Raw genomic sequence first — 22,381 nt, 5'->3', positions numbered from 1 at the left:
CGGAGTTTAGACGAGGGGGTCCAATTTCTCTTATTTCCGAATGTGTGCCAGGCGTTTCGATGACTTGCTGAAACGAGTAGCACCATTCATCAAACATGCGGGACCTCACAGAATTCCCATCTCTACAGAAGAGAGACTGGCGTTGACTCATCGTACGTTAGCATGTGAACTCTGCCCTCTGAACTGTCAACCGTGACGTAACCAACCGTGTGATATTTGGACCAATAGCTGAGAGGGGGAGGAGGTCGGAGAACAAGAAAGAAGTTTTCCAAAAGTTCTCCCTGGAGGCCGTCGCACACTGCACCGTACGAACACACAACACCGCGGTCTTTTCGTTCTTCAGTTGTTCTCATTGCTTCGTTTTGCTCAAAAAGTTCTACTTCTTACGAAGTACACTGCCTACTTTACCGGAGGGACGACACCCTCAGCAGCAGCTTGCAGTATCCATGTTTAACAATCAATCCCACAGTCCTCCAGTCACTCTAGTCTCCTCCCCCAGGGCACCAAGTGCAGATGCTATCCTTACCGATTAGCCAATCAAAAGGATGGAGATATGTTTAGTTGTGCACATAGAATTAAAAATGTCCTGAAAAACTGCCTGGAAACTGCGGTAAAGATTACGGGCGATGTGGTGGGCGTGGTGTGGCGGACGAGGCGGTGCTCACCGACACCGGAGCGGAGGAGGAAGAGGAGGAGGAGTCTTGGCTCTGGGAGAACGGGAGGTGGGGGTGCGAGGGCGCGGCGGTCTCTACGCCACTCCCGGACGACGAAGAGGAGGAGGAGGACGACGAGGCGGCAGGGGGCGTGGCGGAGCTGGGAGGGGCCAGGGAAGAGGGCAGGCTGGACAGGGGGATAGAGAGGGAGCTGCCCAGGGGTTCACTGTGAGAGAGAAAGAGAGAGACAGGGAGCAGGGGAGAAAGAGAGAGAGAGCAGGAAAGGGAGATAGAGAGTAAGAGATTAAGAGTGCGAAAGCGAACACGAGAGAGTGCCAGAACTTCAGAAAACAGTAACATTATCTGTGATCCCAAAAATTGAGGTTGGGGGGAATTCATTAACAATTCACATTAGCTAAATTCAACTAATCCGCTGTTGCGTTTAAAAAATAAATAAATAAAATCCTCCATAATAACAGACAGTATATTGCATCTTGCACTTAAAACTCAGCTAGTGGGTCAACACGGGTGGGCTGAAATGTATTTATTTGTTCCAGACAGGGTCTGAGCGGACCTGATGGGTTTGGAGTAGAGGCTGTTTGGCGTCTGTGCCGCCGGCGCCGGCTCCCTGGTGCCGCAGCTGTCCGGCTGGCCGAAGTCGGGCAGGGCCGGTTCCGACCCGAAGTCCAGAGCCCCGAACTGCACGTTGAGCCCGGAGACGTCCGCGGAGCCGGGCATCTCCACCGCAGAGGAGGGGATCTGGCAACCGCAGGGGGAGGCGCAACCGTTAGGGCGTCAGGCCCCGCCCACACAGGCGCAGCTCTGCGGCAGCCGTTTAAATGAGCCGTTGCTCGGGGTTACCTTGGAGCTGGGGGGTATCCTGCGCTTCTGCGTCTTCATCTGCCTCTGCTGCGAGCCGCCGCTGACCTGGGGGTCCGTCGCCGCCGCCGCCGACGCTTTGGCTCCCGGCGAGGGCCCGTCCCGGGACGGGGAGGGGTCGCGGGGTTTGGGGAAGGGTTCCAGGCCCGGGGGGGAGGGGGTGGGGCGCGTGGCGGGGCTGGCCGGCCGGGCCTGGGGCAGGGGCTCGGGCTGGGGCAGGGCGCTCTGCTGCCTCTGGGCCAGCTGGCTCAGGACCAGCGACGGCTCCGGCTGCGTCTTGAAGTCCCCTGGAGGAGAGACGGGCGGCCATTACGGATCGTTCCGCAAGCGCAGTTTCCGCTTGCGTCCGCAACCTCCTGTTCGCACTCTGTCATACAGCACTCCCAGTGCTGCCATCAAAGGCTCATCAAACCTTGTAGAGGGACTGTTACGCTCTAGGGGCTCAGGCCCTCAGAAAAGGGGCAGGAAGCCAAGCCAAGCTAGGACGAGCTAGGCTAACATAAGCGAAGGTAAATGAAGCCACGGTAAGCCACGCTAAATTAAATATGGCTGGGTCAGTGTAGATGATGGGAGGATGAATATGTTGGAGTGTGTGTGTGTTCTTGTGTGTGTGTGAACTTGTAATACTATCTTTGTGAGAACCAAATGTCCTCACAAAGATAGAAAGATGAGGAAAACTATGCAGTGTGGGGAGCTTTTGCTGGTCCCCACAAGTTCAAGAGGCTGTTTTAGGGTTAGGACTTAGGGTTAGGGTTATGGAATGAATGTAGTCAATGGGAAGTCCTCACAAATATAGCAGTACGGGACTGTGTGTGTGTGTGTGAGAGCAATACTCACTGCTGAACTGGGAGGACAGCGTGGTGGTGGTGGTCTGCACGGGAGGCTTGATGTCCCAGGCCGTCGTGGAGACCGCAGCAGGCGAAGCCGCCGTCACTGCTGGGGCTGGCGGTGGAACCCCTGAGGGGGCGCCGTTGCCCCCGGCAACGGGCGGCTGAGCGGGCCGCGGGCCCAGGCCCGATCCTTTCAGCTGATCCAGGACGGGAGGTCCAGATGCCTGAGGGGCCGGCTTAGAGCCACCAAGGCTCCCAAAACCAGACCCCAGGACAGAGGACTGAGGGGGAGGGAGATGTAGCATCAGATCTCATATACACAGTACTCCATATTTCATTTCACTCTTATATGTGAAGTGGTCTGTACACAGACAGTCAAAGAGTGGAATGAAACTCCCCAGTGGGAAGATATCTCAGGAGGAACCACAAAATAGAGGCCTATGGCCTCCACTGGCCGGCACAGCTAGGCTAAATACTAAAAGGGTGGTAATGGGGAATCTCACAGATAATTGAAAATGGTATAAAATGTTTTGAACTCTAAAATGCGTTTCGCAGTTGCACAGGTACCATAAAATATACAAAATTTAAAGGGAAAAAGGGACTTGCACACCACAAGATGTAAAAGGGGGATGTCCCCAATACGTCCATTTGCACTAGCGGCCTGGGAGTCCATTACCCTCCTAAGTTGAATGTATAGAAACAAATAAAGAGATTGGGTATATTGTAGCCTAAGATATAATACTAGCTGGTAAAACTAAGATACAAGCAAACAAGTGCATATCAATATGGCTGCCTGGTGACACGGTTCTGTCGATCAGTGAGTGAGTGGCGGGCCTCACCAGGGCAGCGTGGGCGTAGCTGGGGGCGGAGCTACGGGAGTTGAGGTGCTGCGAGTTGGTGAACACCAGGCTGTGGCCCAGCCCGTCTGCGGAGGGGGGCTCGCCGTCCGCGGTTTCCCCCATATCCGGCCCGCCGGGCTTGCGCAGCAGAGATGCCAAGTCCAGGCTGCAGCACAAACACACATACAGGAGTGATACCTGGCTCTTACCTGTGTACAGGTCAGCTAGCTCTTACCCCTGTATAGGTGAGCTAGCTCTTACCCCTGTATAGGTGAGCTAGCTCTTACCCCTGTACAGGTCAGCTAGCTCTTACCCCTGTATAGGTCAGCTAGCTCTTACCCCTGTATAGGTCAGCTAGCTCTTACCCCTGTATAGGTGAGCTAGCTCTTACCCCTGTATAGGTGAGCTAGCTCTTAGCTGTGTACAGGTCAGCTAGCTCTTACCCCTGTATAGGTGAGCTAGCTCTTACCTGTGTACAGGTCAGCTAGCTCTTACCCCTGTACAGGTGAGCTAGCTCTTACCCCTGTAAGGTGAGCTAGCTCTTACCCCTGTATAGGTGAGCTAGCTCTTACCCGTGTACAGGTCAGCTAGCTCTTACCCCTGTATAGGTGAGCTAGCTCTTACCCCTGTACAGGTCAGCTAGCTCTTACCTGTGTACAGGTCAGCTAGCTCTTACCCCTGTATAGGTGAGCTAGCTCTTACCCCTGTACAGGTGAGCTAGCTCTTACCCCTGTACAGGTGAGCTAGCTCTTACCTCTGTACAGGTGAGCTAGCTCTTACCCCTGTATAGGTGAGCTAGCTCTTACCCCTGTACAGGTGAGCTAGCTCTTACCTGTGTACAGGTCAGCTAGCTCTTACCCCTGTATAGGTGAGCTAGCTCTTACCCCTGTACAGGTATGATACCTGGCTCTTACCTCTGTACAGTTGAGCTAGCTCTTACCTCTGTACAGTTGAGCTAGCTCTTACCTCTGCACAGGTGTGACACCTGGCTCTTACCTCTGTACAGTTGAGCTAGCTCTTACCTCTGCACAGGTGTGATACCTGGCTCTTACCCCTGTACAGGTGAGCTAGCTCTTACCCCTGTACAGGTTAGCTAGCTCTTACCCCTGTACAGGTGTGATACCTGGCTCTTACCCCTGTACAGGTCAGCTAGCTCTTACCCCTGTACAGGTGAGCTAGCTCTTACCTCTGCACAGGAGTGACACCTGGCTCTTACCTCTGTACAGTTGAGCTAGCTCTTTGCTTGTACAGGTGATACCTAGCATTTACCTTTATACAGGTGTAAAACCAGGCTCTAACCTTTGTACAAGTTTAATACCTAGCTCTTACCCTTGTACAGGTGAAATACCCAGTTCTGACTTTAGTACGGGTGTGATACCTAGCTCAAACCTTTGCACAGGTGTAAGGTGCAAATTTTGAGGGTTCTAACCAACTCCTTGTTTCTTCTCTCTGGATTTGCATAATTGCAGTGCTGTAGACTGGAGGCACCACAAATGCTACAGGCTGTAAACGGCAACTGGAAAGGGTATACAGCAGGTCTGCATGGGCTGATTTACAACCCTGTTTATTGGGGGTGAGTCGTTCAAACAGATTACCCTCTTGGAATACCAGTCTATTGACAACACCAGGTGCAGGGGTCAAAGGGACAGTTTTGCGACCTTTTTACCAAAACAACACTCGTCATCCGGAGGAACGAGAATAAACAGACGGCCACGACTCCCACAGGCAACCCTAGGTCAGGCGGGAACCTGACTGACCAATAACCACATTGACTGAAAGATAGCATGACATGAATGAGCACGTAAATAACCCGGGGATGATATGATAAATGTGGAGCACTGTGAATAATACTAGGGCTGGGACCCTAGTATTGATATTAAGCCAAATACCGGACCGGACCGGTAATACCGAATTGTACCACTAAGTGTCGCACGTGACTCAGTCGCTCCCAGGTGGAACGGTAACGCCAATTTTGATCCGGGCTGCAAAAATGATCCGGGTGAGGTAATGACATTCTAAAACCATTGTGACGAAGTTTTGTTGCAGCGTCCGTTGCTATGCCGACACTGCCAGCCATGTGTTGCCATTTACTAATACAATCAAATTTCAGGCTGGAAAATGATCCATTAAACCAGAGAAATTTCTGATTTGTCTTAGAATCTTTATCGCCAAAGAATGTAGCAAGGCTGGCTGCGTCGGCATAGCAACGGACGCTGCAACAAAACTTTAAGTACATCACAATGGGTATAACAACCGTTTTAGAATGTCATTGCATGAAAAAAATTATGGATCAAAATAGGCGTGACAGAACATAATGAGAGCGTAGCGGCACCACTTTCGTCGGCTTCGAATCCAAAATGTTGCCATATTGGCGCAGTTTTAGTTTTCTTTGACACTAACTCTGCTATGTCTCGTCTCGTCACCCCAAAAAAACTTTCTAGTAAACACACCGTGCGCCATGCGCACCTTTGATTGGTCTACTGAAATTTGATCTCCTTGTTGCCGGTCTTGGCACTAAATTGCACACGGCCTGTCAATCTTTTTTTTTTTTTTTGCAGACACTAGTGGCACCATTTATAAACAAACATAATATTATGTTAATCACGTTGTCATATTGCTTATTACTAATGCAATACAAGTTGGATTTAGCACCGTCGGCACAGGTTGCTGATGTAGGCTACTTTTTAATTTGCCAGAACGTCTCATAATGACAAATGCCGGTTCAGTCGGTTTGCATAAAATCAAACCGGTTTAAGCTTGTACACCAGACCGGACCAGCAAAACCGGAAGCCGACCCAACCCTAAATAATACCAACCGAATTGCAGGAGGTATGCAATGTGAGAGAGGCATATGGAGCTATGAGATGGTATTGGGTGGTTATGGTCCCAAGTATGCATGTAGGGGAAAGTAAAGTCCAGTATATTTATATATTGATGAGTATTTCTGCATAAATGCCTGGATCACAGAGGGACCTCCATAGAAAGATATCAAGAGAAATGATAGGAAATGATAGGTACGATTGCACTTATTGTACGTCGCTTTGGATAAAAGCATCTGCCAAATGAATGTAATGTAATGTAGGTCACATGCTGTCATACAATGCATCATATTACTATCATTAGATTATAACTTATGCTCTCAGGTGCGACAGTGTCCCAGGCACTGTAGTATGTATGCTTGAGTTTCAGAGTTAGCCTCCACACCTCACTAAAGCAAGGTGCAAGAAACCTCTGAATTTTAGCACTAGACTCCAAGTTAAGAGAACTGAGTTTCTGTTTGCAGATTCCCTGTCACAAGTCCTCAGAGTTTCAATCAGCACAATTCAAGTCATTTAACCTCTGAGTAACAACTTCTAGACCTCTCAATTGGCCAAAACTTAAGAACAAGCCCCTCTGACCTCTGAGACTAAAGGTCTTTACACACCAGGGACGTGACAAATAAACGACACGAAAATGCGAATAATTCGGAGGCGAATTTTGACACGCCTGAATATTCACATCCAGTACGACGTGATTTTTGCGAATAAATCATTAAAGGTTCTAAAAAAAGGAATCGCACCACTGAAAAAAAAAAAATGAAATCAATATCACTGCATGACCGAACCATTTTAAAAAAACAAGACAGAGCTAGGGAGATTAATTTGATTGAGTTATGGTTTCATGCAGTGTAAATAATAATGTAATGACAAAAATAATGTAATGACAAAAACTACCAAAACTGGTGTTAACTGTATGGTATAAAACGAAAAGGAACTATTTTTTCTTAATTCAATCGTTGTTTTCATAGAATTAACGACCAGAGGTTTTTGCTTAACAACGGTCGTTTTACGTAGATTGTAAGCTTGATATACACACACCGTCATCATACTGAAGCTCACTGAAATAATTCTCTTTGTAGTTCTTTTCCATTTTATCATACAAAACGGAGTTCTGTGAAACAAAGACAATCAAACGATCCACCATGTTGAATGTTTTGAATGTGACGTTGTCAACAACATGCATTTTGATTGGTCAGATGTGTACATGTCAGAAGCGAAACCTCAGGAAAATCGACCTTGGTCCGAAAATATAAAAGCCGCAATATCGCTCAGCGAAATTCCGTCGCTGATGTGAAAGCTTGCATTGACTGGATACAGGTTCGAAAAATATTATTAACGTGCGAATTAATCGCACGAAAAAAACGCATCTGGTGTGTAAAGACCTTAAGCCAGAGTGGGTTCTGGTGCCAGACATGGACACAGATGGCGTTTAGCTGCCTAGCACCAAAGCATACCCAACAGGTTATCGCTGGGCTTAATCATGTTTCTATACTGACTTTCTGCACTCTTACGAACAAAATGTCCTAAACATTCAAGTTACAGGTTTTGAAAATAAATGGAGACAGATACTTGTTTTTTTTCCTTCATTTAACAAAATCCAAATCCTTACAGAGGTGTGATACCTAGCTCTAACCTTCGCACAGGCGTGATATCTAGCTCTTACCTTTGTCCAGGTGTGATGTGGTTCTCAGTCCCAGGTGTAGCGGAGGAAGTAAACACTTTGGTCTCAGACAGCTGCAGAGCGAGAGTTACAGACTCAGTGTATTGATGCAGCCAGGGGGCATCACCGTGGTTACGTAACCCAGATTGAACAGGTGATGTGTACACACTCCCAACAACGCACACACTTACATCTTCATTCCAGTCTTCAGTGACCCAGTCATCCAGGGAATTTCTCCAGGCTCCTGGGAGGGACAGAAAGCAGAAGGAGCGGGATCAGAGAGAAGAGATGGAAAATAGGACAGATGAAGGAGAGACAAAGGTGAAGTGAGAGACATGGGAATAGATGGAAGGGGAGAGAAAACATCCAGAATGTCAGGGCCACAAAAGAACTGCAAAAGATTCCTCTGTGATATTCTAAAAAGAGCAACTCCTGTGCAGTCCAAACGCATATGGAATACAGCGTCACTGCAAGCATGCTGAACTCACCTGTTCCATCAACAGAGTCTTTAGCGCCTGACTCCCAGGTGTCTGAACGTGCACCCCCAGCCCCTGAGCCCGAGTTGGGGGTGTAGTCAGCTGGGTTAAAGGTCCTGGAACAGAAGGACAGGTGGAGGGAGAGAGGGGGAGGGGGAAAGAGATAGAAAGAGAAGGGGGGTAGAGAAAGAGGGGAGAGGAAAAAGAGACGGGGTGGAGGGAGAGCACAAAGCAAAGTGAAATGAGGGTAGATGTCATCAGCAAGCATGTCTAAAAATCAAGAGAGACACACACACGCAAGGAGATTCAGACAGTGAGGTATTCTACATGTCCGGTTCAGCTATGTGCTTGTAACCATCATCATCTCCACAAGAGACACAGAATATAGGACAGACGGACACATAAGACTCACCCCATTCCTTGTGAGGAAAACCTGCTTCCCCCAGCTCCTCGGCCCCTGCCTCGAACCCCTGACCCTATGGACACACAGACAGGACAGTGACGATCCCAGTCATGCACTGAGCCAAACGTATGTGCTGCAGCTTACAGGCCAATGACAAGGCTGAGATAGGCTCAAAAGCATGGTTACTTTGGACAAACAACATACATTCCCATAAGCAAAGGGATTCATTACCACATCAGAGGCTAAAAGCACTGCACAGAGGAACAGGGAGACAACAATAAATATAGCTGCAAGCAGCAATGTCGGAGACCAAGCACCATGGGTAAGCTGCAGAGCAATGACTGCAATTTGTATCTTTCTGAGATTTCTGCAGGACTTTTTTTAGGGTTATCCTCAGTGAGAGAATTTCAGGGAGGGGAGCTGTGAATAAAAAGCAGGCTGTCCATCTGAACTCAGTTCTATCAGGTAAGTTATTGTTCATCCAATATTTATCATAGCATCTTGTACTTTGTCAGGGACTACAAACCTTATCCAAATATCATCCATACCAACTTTGGTGTGTATTAGATGTAAGAGTACATCTACAATAATGACCAAAACATTGCAATTTTGAATAGAGCGCCACCTTGGGTGGCAGTGGCACAAAATGTGATACAAAAATTTTACAGGGACCCATGTAGAGCGTGTATTACCAAAATGTGAATAGAAGTTGGATTTAAAGGAGTGGTCAAACATCAATTCCACAATTTATGCATATTCATGTAATTATCTTTACGAATCTTGCACTGAGGAGGATGTGCTTCTCGAGACTGTTGGAGGGAAGCTTTCCGAGGATTCCTGTCAAATTCCTTTCATTCCTTGGAGGATTCCCTCCATACAACTTGGCGTCATAGAGCCAATGAAAATGAGCATTCTGCAAAAAGTGCCCCCTACAGCCTATATTGCACTATAAAACTGCAAGCCTAGTCAACAATATGGCTGTCTATCATTCCTGGAAGTACTTTAGCAATCTGCGTAAATTTGTGGCCATACACACATTTTGGCCGTGGTCAGCCATTTTTGCCTAAATTTAAATTACAGTCATGTGACCATCTTTTGACATATCAAAATTTATTTTGTGATTTAACACAGCACCGTGCTGTAGGTCACACAATTTCCTCAGAATTGGACAGACATTCCAGAAGTACGAAACAGTAAGGAAAAATATTCATGGTGGAAAATTCGATATGGCAGACACTGGGGTTCTATGAAATTTGTTCAGAATGAGGAGGTAGATGTGGGAAAACATTTTGTGCATGTACACCAAAAAAATGTCTCAATTTTGTAGGTGGCGCTGCAGCACCACCTAGACTGTCAGTTGCATGAGTGTCACGCATAATAAATTGGCAGCAAGATCAGACATGCCCACCAAATTTTGAGAGTTTCTGAGCATGGGGAAGGGGTGAAAATGTTGTGAGAGGCGGTAGGAAAATAATAATCCCAGCAAAAACAATAGGGGGTCCTAAGCACCCTTGGTACCATACATTCTGCCTGAAAATAATAGCAAAATTGAATATTTTATCTTTGATCTGGCTAAAATAAGCACTCAGCCGGCAGGAAACGTGAGGCTCGGTCGCCACAAAAAGCCTGCTGCTTCCCCCCCCCGAGCGGCGCCGAGCCCACAGGCTTATCCGGCAGGATGCGATCCCGGGGTTCCAGTCTGAGAGCGTCTCAGGTGTCACCGCGCGGCACTCGCTGCTTATCGCTTAATCCGCCTCGCTATTCTTTTTCCGGTTTTTCCGGTCGGAACCGGATCTTTTCCGCCGATGGACGCTTTTCCCTTCCTCCCGAGACGTGTCGCGGCACGGCGGGAGGTGAAACTGCTTCAGGAAACGCAGCAAGCAAGTGCGTGACATGCGGCCTTAAAAAAAAAACTACCTAAATTCTGCTCTACAGCGCCGCCTCTTCTTGCCTTTCTACCTCAATCTCTCTGTCTCTCTTCCCTCCCGCTCGCCCGCCACCCCCCCTTTGCTGTCAGTCCCCTGCCCCCACCCCTCCAGCAGCTGCTCGGCCGAGAGCATTCCTCTCATGCGGCTTACTGTACCACTTGCTATGGGCCACAAATAGAAGCCTTTCCAAAAAAACAACCCCGCTCCACCTCCACCCTTTCGAAGCACAGTCTCTGTGAGCACACATTTATGAAACGCTCACCGCCCCCTTTTACATAAGGACAAACACACAGACATATTAAAACATACAAACGTGAATATATACCACATAGTCATATCATTACACAGCTGTCAGACCCCATAGTAAGGCTAGTAAAATTTTGGGGGGGGGGTCAGGGAGCTTAACATATATCCCCTGGCTACAGATATAGTCTATATAGGGAAGGGAATGCGGACATGATTTCCCAGGAGTGCGCAGCTACACATTCCAAATATGTTACTTCTGGCGTATGGAGCTCCCTGGAATGTGCTGCGTATGTGTGTGTGTGTGTGTGTATGTGTGCGCGCATGCGTGTGGTTGGTTTGGAGGCGTCAACATGTTCGACTGTAAACACTGGTGCCAGCTGGACAATCAAGAATTTGCCCTGCACATCTGGCATCACAAACGCAGTAGGAGCAGGGTCTCTGTATGCTAGCACATGGATGACACTCTCATACCTCGTACGAATGGTTTCCAAAATTTAAATGAACTCTGACCTAGAATCCTAACATGGTCTAAAAAAATAATTAAGGATGATTACTTTGATGCTGTCATCTGCATCACCGGGGCAACCACACAAGCTTTCAAAGTAGCAACAATGCATTTAGGATACAGAACCAGACAAGCGCAACTTCAAAAAAATATGCATTCCAACAGTAGAGGAGTCAATAAAACAAGGGCCCTGATTGGGTGAAGTTCCCCTTTAAATGGAAAACAGGCATGGTTGTGCTTTTGCAGTGTCTGAATAGAGGAGGCGGGGTTCATTCTGACCTCGGCCACGCCCTCGTCCTCTGCGGTCCACGCCCCTCTCCCCAGGACCCAGGTCCACTCCGTTCTCCTCTGACCTTACTGCAGGACACACGTACACACACGCACGCACACATAAACAGTGTCAGGAACACAGAGCAGATGCCAATGCGCATATTCAACATGAAGACACAAACGGACGTTCTGTACGCAAACGCTGATATCCTCCAGACCCCATTATCTGTCTCCCTCTCACAGAGGGTATTTGTGTACTGTCCCACGTCATCACCCAGCGCTCCCCCACCCCTTTTTCTCTCTCTCTCTCTCTCTCACCGTCCCGAGTGCGGTTGGCTCCTCTCCCCCTCTTGATCGGTCCTCCACGTCCCCGGCTGGCCTCCCGCTCCCCTCTCTTCTCCCGGTTCTCCTTGTTTTCCTTGTTCTCCGAAGACGATCCCTCCTTCACAAGCCCCCGCTTCTTCCCCACCGTTTCCCAAGAGGTCTGGGAGGTGGTTGAAATAGGATCCGGAAGGAAAAAAAATATTAACAATATTAACTGCTGAACTCAAAAGCCTGTTATTAAGAACAGGCAAAAACCATAGTACATAGAGTACTCAGCTAGAAATTGTACATTAGTGGAACGCAGTTAGCTTCAAGTAAAAACAAAATGTCCAACAGACCATAAGGGCAATATCAGTTGCTGGCGCAAGCTCTCATCGACATCAATTTTCAACATACCGTACGAAAGGCGGACACAACAGAAAGACACATTTCTAACCGTCGGCTAGTTACTGTCAGAAAGGGGCAGTTACAGACTAATCATTTTTAAACCGTTTGACGTAGCCTGTAGGTGATAGGAGGCCATTTCACTACATTCAAGTCGAGCTGTGATGTTTTTTTTGTTTTTTTTTGCACAACAGTGGCGCCAAGTCCCGAAACCCTTTGCCCTACTTCAAAGCTCTACCAAGCTTACAGGCAGCGCGTCTTTCGTTACCATTTTAGCTGTACAGCTGTCACACTGACGAGGACTTGCTCGTTTACTGCGATCCCTTGGCCTCGGACGTTTGGTACTTAGGGGGGGTTAACATCATAGACGTCGACGAGTGGTACGCGAATTTGGCAGCGTATATTTCGCGCTGAATGGCGTTTTCGTCGAGCGTTTCAAAATAATTAGACACGGCACTCTTGTGCAAGCTGGCCATCTTTTTAACTGACGGTAAGTAAAAGTGAATGACAACAAGCCCCGCCCACCCCCTCTATCACCCACTCAGAGCAGCAGCCCAGGTAACATTCGGTGGTCTTTTATTATGAAAGCGCTGAACGTAAATGGTAAATGGACTGCATTTATATAGCGCTTTTATCCAAAGCGCTTTACAACTGATGCCTCGCATTCACGAGAGCAGTTAGGGGTTAGGTGTCTTGCTCAGGGACACTTCGACACGCCCAGAGCGGGGATCGAACCGGCAACCCTCCGACTGCCAGGCAACCGCTCTTACCTCCTGAGCTATGTCGCCCCTATACGTGACCAGAGGAATTATCCTGGAAAATCTTGTGACCTCTAGATCCAGTCATCCCGGTGTCGCAAGCATAACACCCCCACCTTGGCGCGTAACTCGATCTCCGGCCTGACACCTGGCCGTACCTCTCCACCAATCAGCCGCTAGAATGGCCGTCGTGAAATATTAAGAGGCTAAAGCGTCCCACCCAAACTCGAGCACGCATTATGAATTTAAGTTCGCCCTTCTCAAAACTATTTCCATTCTTCCACAGCCTCCATTATCCACTGCCGCTGCAGAACGCCACTCAACCGTGCCCCCTCCCCCACCCCCCACCCCCATTTTCTAAATGGATTGACAAGCTGAGCACATGGGTGGGCGATTCTGGGAATCCCCTCCCTTGAAATACACTTGCAGCACGCACGCAGCCAAACTGAAGCCCAGTTAGGGAGGAAGTTGTTGTTCGGCCAAGTCCTTTATACACAGACTATTTTAAGCCAGCGTATCACGGCTTACTACGCAAGCTACGACGCTCTCTAAATAATAATTACGGCAGGGCAGAGAGAACTGCAGACAGAGAAACGGCACGCATTCCGTTTCCCCTTAAAGCTCTGTGATTTAGAGGCCACTGAAAGGGTGTGTGCACACGCACTGTTGCCTTGGCGACAGATTTTTTTTTCCCCTCTGACGAGCGAGGTAGATGATGTCAGACCCCCCCCCCCACCCCTCACCGTGTCTGAGCTATCCTCCAGCAGGAAGTTGATGGCCCTGTTCACGTCCTCGTTGCAGTCGTGGAGAGCCACCATGCACTCGTCCTGGTTCTTTCCTGTCACCTCCATCAGCTGCCACAGAGCACACACAGATCACATGAACACATGTGCGCGCGCGCACACACACCTCATCACAAATATGCACACAGATCACAAACATACATACACACAGACCACATACATACATACACAGGTGACATACACACAGCACACAGATCACACACATAGCACACACAAACCACATACATACATACACACACACACACACACAGATCACACGCATACATACAGAGCACGCACAGATCACACACACACACAAATATCTCACACACAGGTGTGCTTTAGCACAGGCAGACCACTCGCGCACAAATATACAGGCGTCTGCATCAAGTTAAATATCACACACAAAGACAAGGGCATAAGGGTGCAGAAATCCAGAAATGACACACGTATGTGCGTACAACAGCAAGGTCACACCAAGTGCGCGTGACGGTAGAGACCGAAGCACGAACGTGCATACGTCAGTTACAGCAGTCAGATATGGCTGCACGTAACAAGTAAAACTCTGCAGGATTTGGAGTTGATGTATACTGAGCCACGCGTATATGCCGTCACTGTCGAGCGCCACACACTTCCTGCCGCGAGCACAGTGCACTGAGCGCGCTGAAGCACCCACGTGCCGCACCCTCACCTGTTTCACTTTGCCCTCGAAGTCGGCATCGTTCTTGTCATAGATCACCTGGGCCAGCCGGATCTGTTCCGCTGTGGCCTGGAGACGGGGGGGGCCGGGGGGGGGGGGTGAAGGAGGAGGAGGAGAGAGAAAAGAGGAGGAAGGGAGGAAGAGAGTTATAAAGGGAGAGAGAGAGAGAGAGGGAACGATGAACAGACAGATACTTCTGTGCCACCACAAACACATTTGTGTTCCTATTGGCTGAACACAAGGTAAATAAACTAGGACTAAAACAGACAAACTGCCTGTTTTTCCCAAAAAATACAAAAAACTAGGTCAGAAAGGAGCTTGTCAGAGACACACTGCATATATTTGCATCTCAAACAAGCAAGGTGCCATCCGAGTGCTCTTATTACACTGGCGGTGGGGGGGGAAGGAAAACAGCTGGTGTACTTGATATGTTAATGCCTTATGAATAAGCCAAAATCTGTCTCACCTGCACCTGTTAGCTCTTGTGTGAAGACGGAGTGTTACCTACCTGAAGTACAGACTTGTGGCTGTGTGCAGTACAGACTGGTATGTATTTCCGTGACTTTGTGCAGTACCTACCAGTATGTGTTTCTGTGGCGGTGTGCCGTATAGACCAGTATGTGTTTCTGTGGCGGTGTGCAGTACAGACCTGTATACGCTCCTGTGTGCAGTACAGACCTGTATGTGTTTCTGTGGCTGGGTGCAGTACAGACCTGTATGTGCTTCTGTGTGCAGTACAGACCTGTATGTGCTTCTGTGTGCAGTACAGACCTGTATGTGTTTCTGTGGCTGTGTGCAGTACAGACCTGTATGTGCTTCTGTGTGCAGTACAGACCTGTATGTGCTTCTGTGTGCAGTACAGACCTGTATGTGTTTCTGTGGCTGGGTGCAGTACATACCTGTATGTGTTTCTGTGTGCAGTACAGACCTGTATGTGTCTCTGTGGCTGGGTGCAGTACATACCTGTATGTGTTTCTGTGTGCAGTACAGACCTGTATGTCTCTGTGGCTGGGTGCAGTACATACCTGTATGTGTCTCTGTGGCTGGGTGCAGTACATACCTGTATGTGTCTCTGTGGCTGGGTGCAGTACAGACCTGTATGTGCCTCTGTGGATGGGTGCAGTACATACCTGTATGTGTCTCTGTGGCTGGGTGCAGTACATACCTGTATGTGTTTCTGTGGCTGTGTGGGTTGTGTGGTTGCAGGCAGTGCTTTGTCTCGGGACCCTCGCGAGCGATCGCTGACTAGCGACGTCATCATATACAGTATATACAAAACAATGTATGTACAAAATAGAAAAATCTGCAAGAGAGAGAGAGAGAGAGAAGGACCAGCATTAGGGAACGTACATCAGCACTGGGTCAGTCAGCCCTTGAAAACAACCTGGGTACTGAACACAATCGGAGGTAAACATTAGCACAGCGCTGTCTGACCGTTTGGGCAGTGCCGGCCACGTTTCACAGCCAGAATGGGTCACATGGGCGGCAGTTTTAAATGTCCACACACAAACGACTGCACAAAGGAACTATCAATGTTACAAACATGAAAATAATACTGTACGTGTAACCGTATTGTTTTAAAATTTCCCTCATTCAAAATACAATCTTATAAATTACTTATAAATGTACAAATTTATTTTCCATTTTACAACTAGAATTCTGGAATGAATCTTCTGCGGTTACACCTATGTGGCAGACTGCTGAGTGGACACTGAGCGAGGGAGAACGAGACCAGGTTAAAACCTAGTATACGGCTGGGCCTAACACACGTGATCCGGCCGACCAACGGTGTGGCTTCATAACTCGGCCGACCAATGGTGTAACTTCATCACTCACTCAGTCAGTCAGTCACAGACATTCGCGTTTGTAGGGCTGGCCCCGCTGTTGCGGTCCAGCCAAAAACAGGGGAACGTGGACCATAAAAATGCTTTCCCAGGACTGCATGTACGGAGGCTACGTGCTGAAGATGGCTTCTTGGCTTCGCCGCGAGCGTGGCGAGGTTGTGCAACAGGACGCCCTGACCAGGGAGCACGTGGCCCGCCCCGTGTAAGACTATAAGCTCGCGTCTCGCCCCCCCCGGCTTAAATTTAGGCACCCGAGAAGACGCCGCTCCGGTGTCCCCTTACGCTCAGCCACCCAGCCGAGCTCTGGCAAAACACACGCGCTTCACTCCAAACGGCCCAACGCGTTGGGCAGTACTGTGCGGACACATGTGCATGTACACGTACACACACACACTTCTATCCAACAACTCTTGGCTGAAACCAAGTGAAAACTGGCCCCATGATTGTTCCAGCTTTTGCTCAATTGTCAACCACACAAATGCCGTTGGCCGTGAACGCATGACCTGAATCCACTGCTGTACTTTACTAATTAGCCAATAAGGACCCTGCAACATGCAGGTGTACTACACTGATTAGCCAATAAGAACCCTGAAACATGCAGGTGTACTAGACAGATTACCCAATAAAGACCCAGAAACATGCAGATATCATACTGACAGTTCTAAATGAAGGATTCTGGGAACCCAAAAGAAGCTGAGAGCTTTCACTGGGGTGATGAAAGTAATTAACTACACTAACAGAGACCAATAAAGAGACCATCTTCCTTCTAATAAAATTGTTACGGGAAGGTAAAGCATGACTGCACCTGTGGGATTTTCAGAAACCAAAAGGTCTGAAATCCCTGCAAATAAACTTTCCTGACCTGAACGTCACGGTGGGCCGATCCTTAAGCTATAATTACCACAGATTTCGCCCTGCTTCGGGTATCTTTGGGTCTCCATGGTTACTAAGACAGAAATATCCAACGGCTTCCCATGATGACATCGACAAGCGTACATCCGCAAATCCATCTGCAAATCTCTCTGAAGTGCACGTGTGTGTGCGCGCGCGCACGCAGAAGCACACACACACACACCACAGTCGTACGCTTGTACCTCTTCCCACTGTCACAATGACTCATGCCATTTCATTCAGTGGGACTACAGGGACCCAGCACAGCGGGAGTGAAGCGGTCATCTCCGTCTCCCCGGCTGCCCGTGCCGCAGGTGGAACTCGGCCCTCTTAAAGCGCACGGACGGCCCGCGTTCGTGTGTGTCCCCAATCGACCGCTGCCGGACGCGAGAAGGGCAGCTCGCTCCCTCTTAATAGCGCCCAGGACCACGGTGCAGCATTTGGCAACGCGAGAAGGCCGTTAGCTGCGATTTGAGCGTAGTCACACGAAATAAACCGACACAGTTGGTAGCTAGCAGCTTGCAAAAAAAAAAAATACAGCCCGATGCAAATTAGGAGCGCATCACTTCCCTGGGTTCATTTCTTTTGTGGCCCCAGTGCTGTTCCACACGCGTGGGGCGAGCGAAGGCCCCCAGGCGCCGCGGAGCCAGAGCGGGGACGTCCGTCCCACCCTCCCCGCGACCGGCGGCTGCGTCTTCCCGACCTAGCCAATGCGCCACTGTGCTGCGGCGTCCTGAAACGCACCGCGCTCACAAAGCAATGCATGTGCATGTGCTGGAGAAAGCTCTGCACTGACACGCTGTATCATAAACACACTGCACTGCTTGTACAACTGCTGGAGAAAGCCTGCATTTACATAACACCTGCCTGCGTACAAAACTTCACTGTACTGTACACTGCTGTACAACTTACTGTACTAAATATACTGCACTGTCATTGCAATACCCCAAAAACAATATTTATCACTGACACTAAGGTCCACTCTTGGTACTGTAACCTAAAAATGACTGCACTCGCAGCTTATACCCTAAAAACACGATTGATCACTGAACACTAACGAGGACCACTCTGTACTGTACCCTAAATATACTGCACTCGTCATGCTATACCCCAAAAACACTATTTATCACTGAACACTAACGAGGACCACTCTGTACTGTACCCTAAATATACTGCACTCGTCATGCTATACCCCAAAAACACTATTTATCACTGAACACTAACGAGGACCACTCTGTACTGTACCCTAAATATACTGCACTCGTCATGCTATACCCCAAAAACACTATTTATCATTGTACCCTAATGAGGACCACACTGTACTGCACCCTAAAAATACAGCGCTCGTCATTCTATACCCCAAAAACACTATTTATCACTGAACACTAACGAGGACCACACTGTACTGTACCCTAAAAATACAGCGCTCGTCATGCTATACCCCAAAAACACTTTGTCACTGTACCCTAATGAGGACCACACTGTACTGTACCCTTAAAATACTGCACTCGTCATGCTATACCCCAAAAACACTGTTTATCACTGTACCCTAATGAGGACCACGCTGTACTGTACCCTAAAACACTGCACTCGTCATGCTATACCCCAAAAACACTATTTATCACTGTACCCTAATGAGGACCACGCTGTACTGTACCCTAAAAACTGCCTGCGCTACGCCATTATTTTCCAGTCCTTGCCACACTGCGCCCTAATACAGGCCGTATGCTATCCCCAAACATTTGTAGTACCAGAGGCCCACTGTAGACCTAAATACTGCTCGTCATGCTATACCCAAAACACTTATTATATGTACCATGAGGACCACGCTGGTACTGTCCCTAAAGAGACCCTTCCGGGCCTTATTTTTCTGCGCTTCCTCATCTGCGCCCAAACAGCCCGACATATCCATCCCACACATTTTAAGTGCAGAGCGCGTACGATTAAGAGCGGTCTATTCTGTCGAGTGGAGCAATCAGCTCATCGACTAGCAAGCACCCGCACCCAACTACTTACAACTGAAGACAAATTTTGACCTACTCAACTGGGAGGCCCTGCCCCAACAGCAACACTTTCTAACCCATTTATACTTCTCATCGCCAGCTCCTGCATCAACTGTACAGTGCGATTCCGCAACCCGTTCTCTTCTTCCGAGATGAGTTTCTAAAGCAGTCAGTGCATAGCATTAGCGGCTTAACGTTTCACGGTACGTTTCCTCATTACAAACTGGGGCCACAGAAACTGGAACCGAAACAGAGACTGCGCTCCACCTACCTTTTCTTAATTTATTGTAAAGAAATGATACATGAAAATCCTCTCAAATTTGACTGGTGCACTTCGCCTCTCATTTGCACCATTAAAATGACCGTGCTCTTGCCTGGATCCCTTTTAAAATCACCCGTTACCACCATGGACTAAAATATTCGAAAACAAGGGTCACAAGCCTCTGCTAAAAAAAAGATATAAATAAATAAATAAATCACACAAACGGCTTGTTTCTTTGGGCATACAGTCCATAACCAACTGGGATGAACGGATGTTTTTCAACGTTTAATGCTGAAAGAGTCAGTGATTCGTATGAAAAGCATGTACATGGCAAGTACGCAGCGTAGTCTTGAATGATTTTACCGACCCGCAATTGTGTGTTAACTGGACACAAGCTTATAACTCAACCGAACTTTACAAACAAACGAATTTAACGGGTGTATTTATTGTTTGGTCTCTACTAGACTCAGATAGTAAAAAACAGCTTCGATTCGATGACTAAGTCACCCATTTCGCCAGAAACATCCACAAATGTCCACGGAGCAGTATTTTCGTTGCCACTTGTTCTCGGTCGACCCTGTGGTCGCTGAGATTTGTTTCAGCATAAAATGGCTTCGGGACCACAGACTGCATCGAGTATAGAAATCCCCATTAATGGGTGTCACGGACACCAAAGATTGTCATTAACATGTTCAGCTAACAATAATAACAGTACCAGTAATTTCGAAGAATAATATAAATTATTAACTCACGTAACGTTAGATAAAAGCAACTGCGGTGGACAACCGGAAACAATACTAATCTATTTTAGCCAGCAGTCAAACATTAGCGAGGTTGGAAGCAATCACAAATGGCATGCAACCGTTATCTTGTGGTGACAAGCAAGGCAAAGGCATAGCAAAAGACAACTACTCGATTGAAATGGTGTAATTACTAGCAAGCCGATTTAATCAAAAGAACATTCAATTAATGTTGACATACGAAACTGAAAGTACATCTCACTGCAGTCACACAGCCAGCTAGCAATAATAGAAAACAGAGCATGACAATTTCCAGTCCCCAGTTCTCGCTACAATTCCCATCCCGTAAATTGGCTTGATACGATTAAGTAACGTTTGTTGGCTGGAAATTTTCCTATTATATCGAGCCAGTCAGAAATCTATGTGCATGGTCACTGCTTACGGCTCAAGACAAATGGTTTTAAAAATCACATAAGCACAGCAGCTAGGCTTAGCTAGCTACATATTGGAAGCTACCTCCGGTCTTTGTTTGAAGTTAAGGCTTGTTAGCCAGTTAGCTTGATCATTACATTAGCCAATCACCAACATTATCGATAGCTGTGGCTGTGTAAATAGTTAAATTATCGGGATTTCGTTTTTTACCCCGTTATAAACAACCTAGCCCACCGCATCGTCGCTTAACGAACTGGATAACTAACGTTATATTTTTTCTTTATCCGCTACTGTTAGCTAGCAAGTGAATCCAGCATAACCCTTTGTGTGACCGGCTTGTCCAAAGCTAGTAGCTAACGCTAGCGACTCACATTCTCTGTTGGCTAACGTTACCTTATTTTAACAGAAAAAGAAAGTTCCGTGATAGTTTTATGTTTCCCTCTACCTGTTTATGATAGTTTGCTTGCTAGTTATGTTAGGCAATATGTTTACTTACCGAAAAAACCTACAAATCGAGTGATATTTTAATTTAAGCCAAGTATGCTAACACACGAAAAGGGCCTAACACATCGGCAGGCTAACGAAAGCTAACAGCAGATAGCATGTAAGACAATATTACAGTTAGCAAGTGCTAGCGAGTGTAGAAGCAACATAATAGCTAAACGGCATTGGCTAATATTAGCCAGCTGACTACCTCAATATCTTATTCTGTCTTGAGCATATGCGATATGAAATACGATATATATTTTCAAAATGTAGTGACCAGAGTAATATTTTGATCGGGTTTAACCGCCTCACCGGACAATTTCTCCTCTCCTTTTTTTTTTTACCTGCAAACACGCTTCACTTCAGCCAGCAGCAGACAGCGTCACGTGATCAGCCGCGCGCCGCTCAGTCCTGTGTGCGCGAGACAATCTGTGACGTCTTTAACAAACTAAGAAGGTGGTCCCGCGCCTGCGCGCGCGTAACGTGCTCGCTCACTGAAAAGCGGAACAGGATCACTGTTGCCAGATTGGGATAGTTAACAGTTTGTGGTGAGTTTCAGGTTGAAATTGAACTACAGAACTTTGCACTGGGTGGAATGTTAACATTCTAGGTGGCAGTGAGCTTGATTGTTAATTAACAAACCAAAACTTTCTTAGGAGTCATATACCTTGTACGCCATTAAAACCTGCACACCATATTAACAATGTATATACACTGTTGAATAGGGGTATTCAATTTCTAGTTGGCTGGTTATGCATAAAAAAGACACTGAATGAGTATTCTAACATGTATCTCCGCATTTTATCACCAGATTTCACAATAGATTCTGTTAAAGTAAAACTCATGTAATGTAACTCAACAATGTAACAAGTCTCTTCAGTTGTGGTAATGGATCCAGAAAGTAAACTAAAATTGTGCACCAAGCTATAGGCTTTTTTATTGCAGAAGTGATAAAAGAAAAGTAAACAAATTAAATAATGATAGGGAAATTGTTCAAATTTGGTATAGTGAAGCAGCCAGTTTTCATTGACATTTGCGCTTACATTATAGTTGTAATGCAATAGAAGTTTTCACTTCATCTGGCAATCATAGAGGAAGCCAATACTACATCAATCCTTGGTGGATGCTGTCAAACAATTTCAGTAGTCTTCACTGTATTTCAGAGCATGCAATAGTTTTTTTTTTTTAACAAATCAGCATGTCCAAGTAGTACTGCTCCTCTGTTCACTGTTCAGCAGGTATGCTCCCACCTACATAGGGTTTTTAA

General features: G+C 47.4%; 1 protein-coding gene across 10 annotated transcripts in view; it reads right to left on the bottom strand.

Moving 5' to 3' along the window:
- ubap2a (ubiquitin associated protein 2a) overlaps nucleotides 1-21,615 on the bottom strand; it is a 31,291-nt gene extending 9,676 nt beyond the window's left edge. For 5 of the 10 annotated variants that reach the window (XM_064296379.1, XM_064296381.1, XM_064296380.1 and 2 more), the window contains exons 1-14: nucleotides 15,228-15,368; nucleotides 14,448-14,525; nucleotides 13,718-13,828; nucleotides 11,827-11,992; nucleotides 11,518-11,595; nucleotides 8,569-8,632; nucleotides 8,169-8,272; nucleotides 7,872-7,924; nucleotides 7,684-7,754; nucleotides 3,202-3,367; nucleotides 2,370-2,643; nucleotides 1,515-1,819; nucleotides 1,228-1,412; nucleotides 666-879 (exon numbers count right to left, since the gene is read on the bottom strand). In XM_064296379.1, the coding sequence (XP_064152449.1) occupies nucleotides 666-879; nucleotides 1,228-1,412; nucleotides 1,515-1,819; nucleotides 2,370-2,643; nucleotides 3,202-3,367; nucleotides 7,684-7,754; nucleotides 7,872-7,924; nucleotides 8,169-8,272; nucleotides 8,569-8,632; nucleotides 11,518-11,595; nucleotides 11,827-11,992; nucleotides 13,718-13,828; nucleotides 14,448-14,525; nucleotides 15,228-15,353 (1,995 nt within the window). In that variant the 5' untranslated portion in view covers nucleotides 15,354-15,368. Of the gene's footprint in view, nucleotides 1-665; nucleotides 880-1,227; nucleotides 1,413-1,514; nucleotides 1,820-2,369; nucleotides 2,644-3,201; nucleotides 3,368-7,683; nucleotides 7,755-7,871; nucleotides 7,925-8,168; nucleotides 8,273-8,568; nucleotides 8,633-11,517; nucleotides 11,596-11,826; nucleotides 11,993-13,717; nucleotides 13,829-14,447; nucleotides 14,526-15,227; nucleotides 15,369-15,621; nucleotides 15,760-21,124; nucleotides 21,257-21,426 lie in introns of those variants that run through there. The other 5 variants (XM_064296385.1, XM_064296389.1, XM_064296388.1 and 2 more) reach the window with 3 other exon arrangements.
- Nucleotides 21,616-22,381: the final 766 nt, after the last annotated feature.

The sequence above is a fragment of the Anguilla rostrata genome, chromosome 10 (assembly GCF_018555375.3).
Source record: "Anguilla rostrata isolate EN2019 chromosome 10, ASM1855537v3, whole genome shotgun sequence".
NCBI classification, from domain to species: domain Eukaryota; kingdom Metazoa; phylum Chordata; class Actinopteri; order Anguilliformes; family Anguillidae; genus Anguilla; species Anguilla rostrata.
This window is presented reverse-complemented; position numbering and strand designations above follow the sequence as displayed.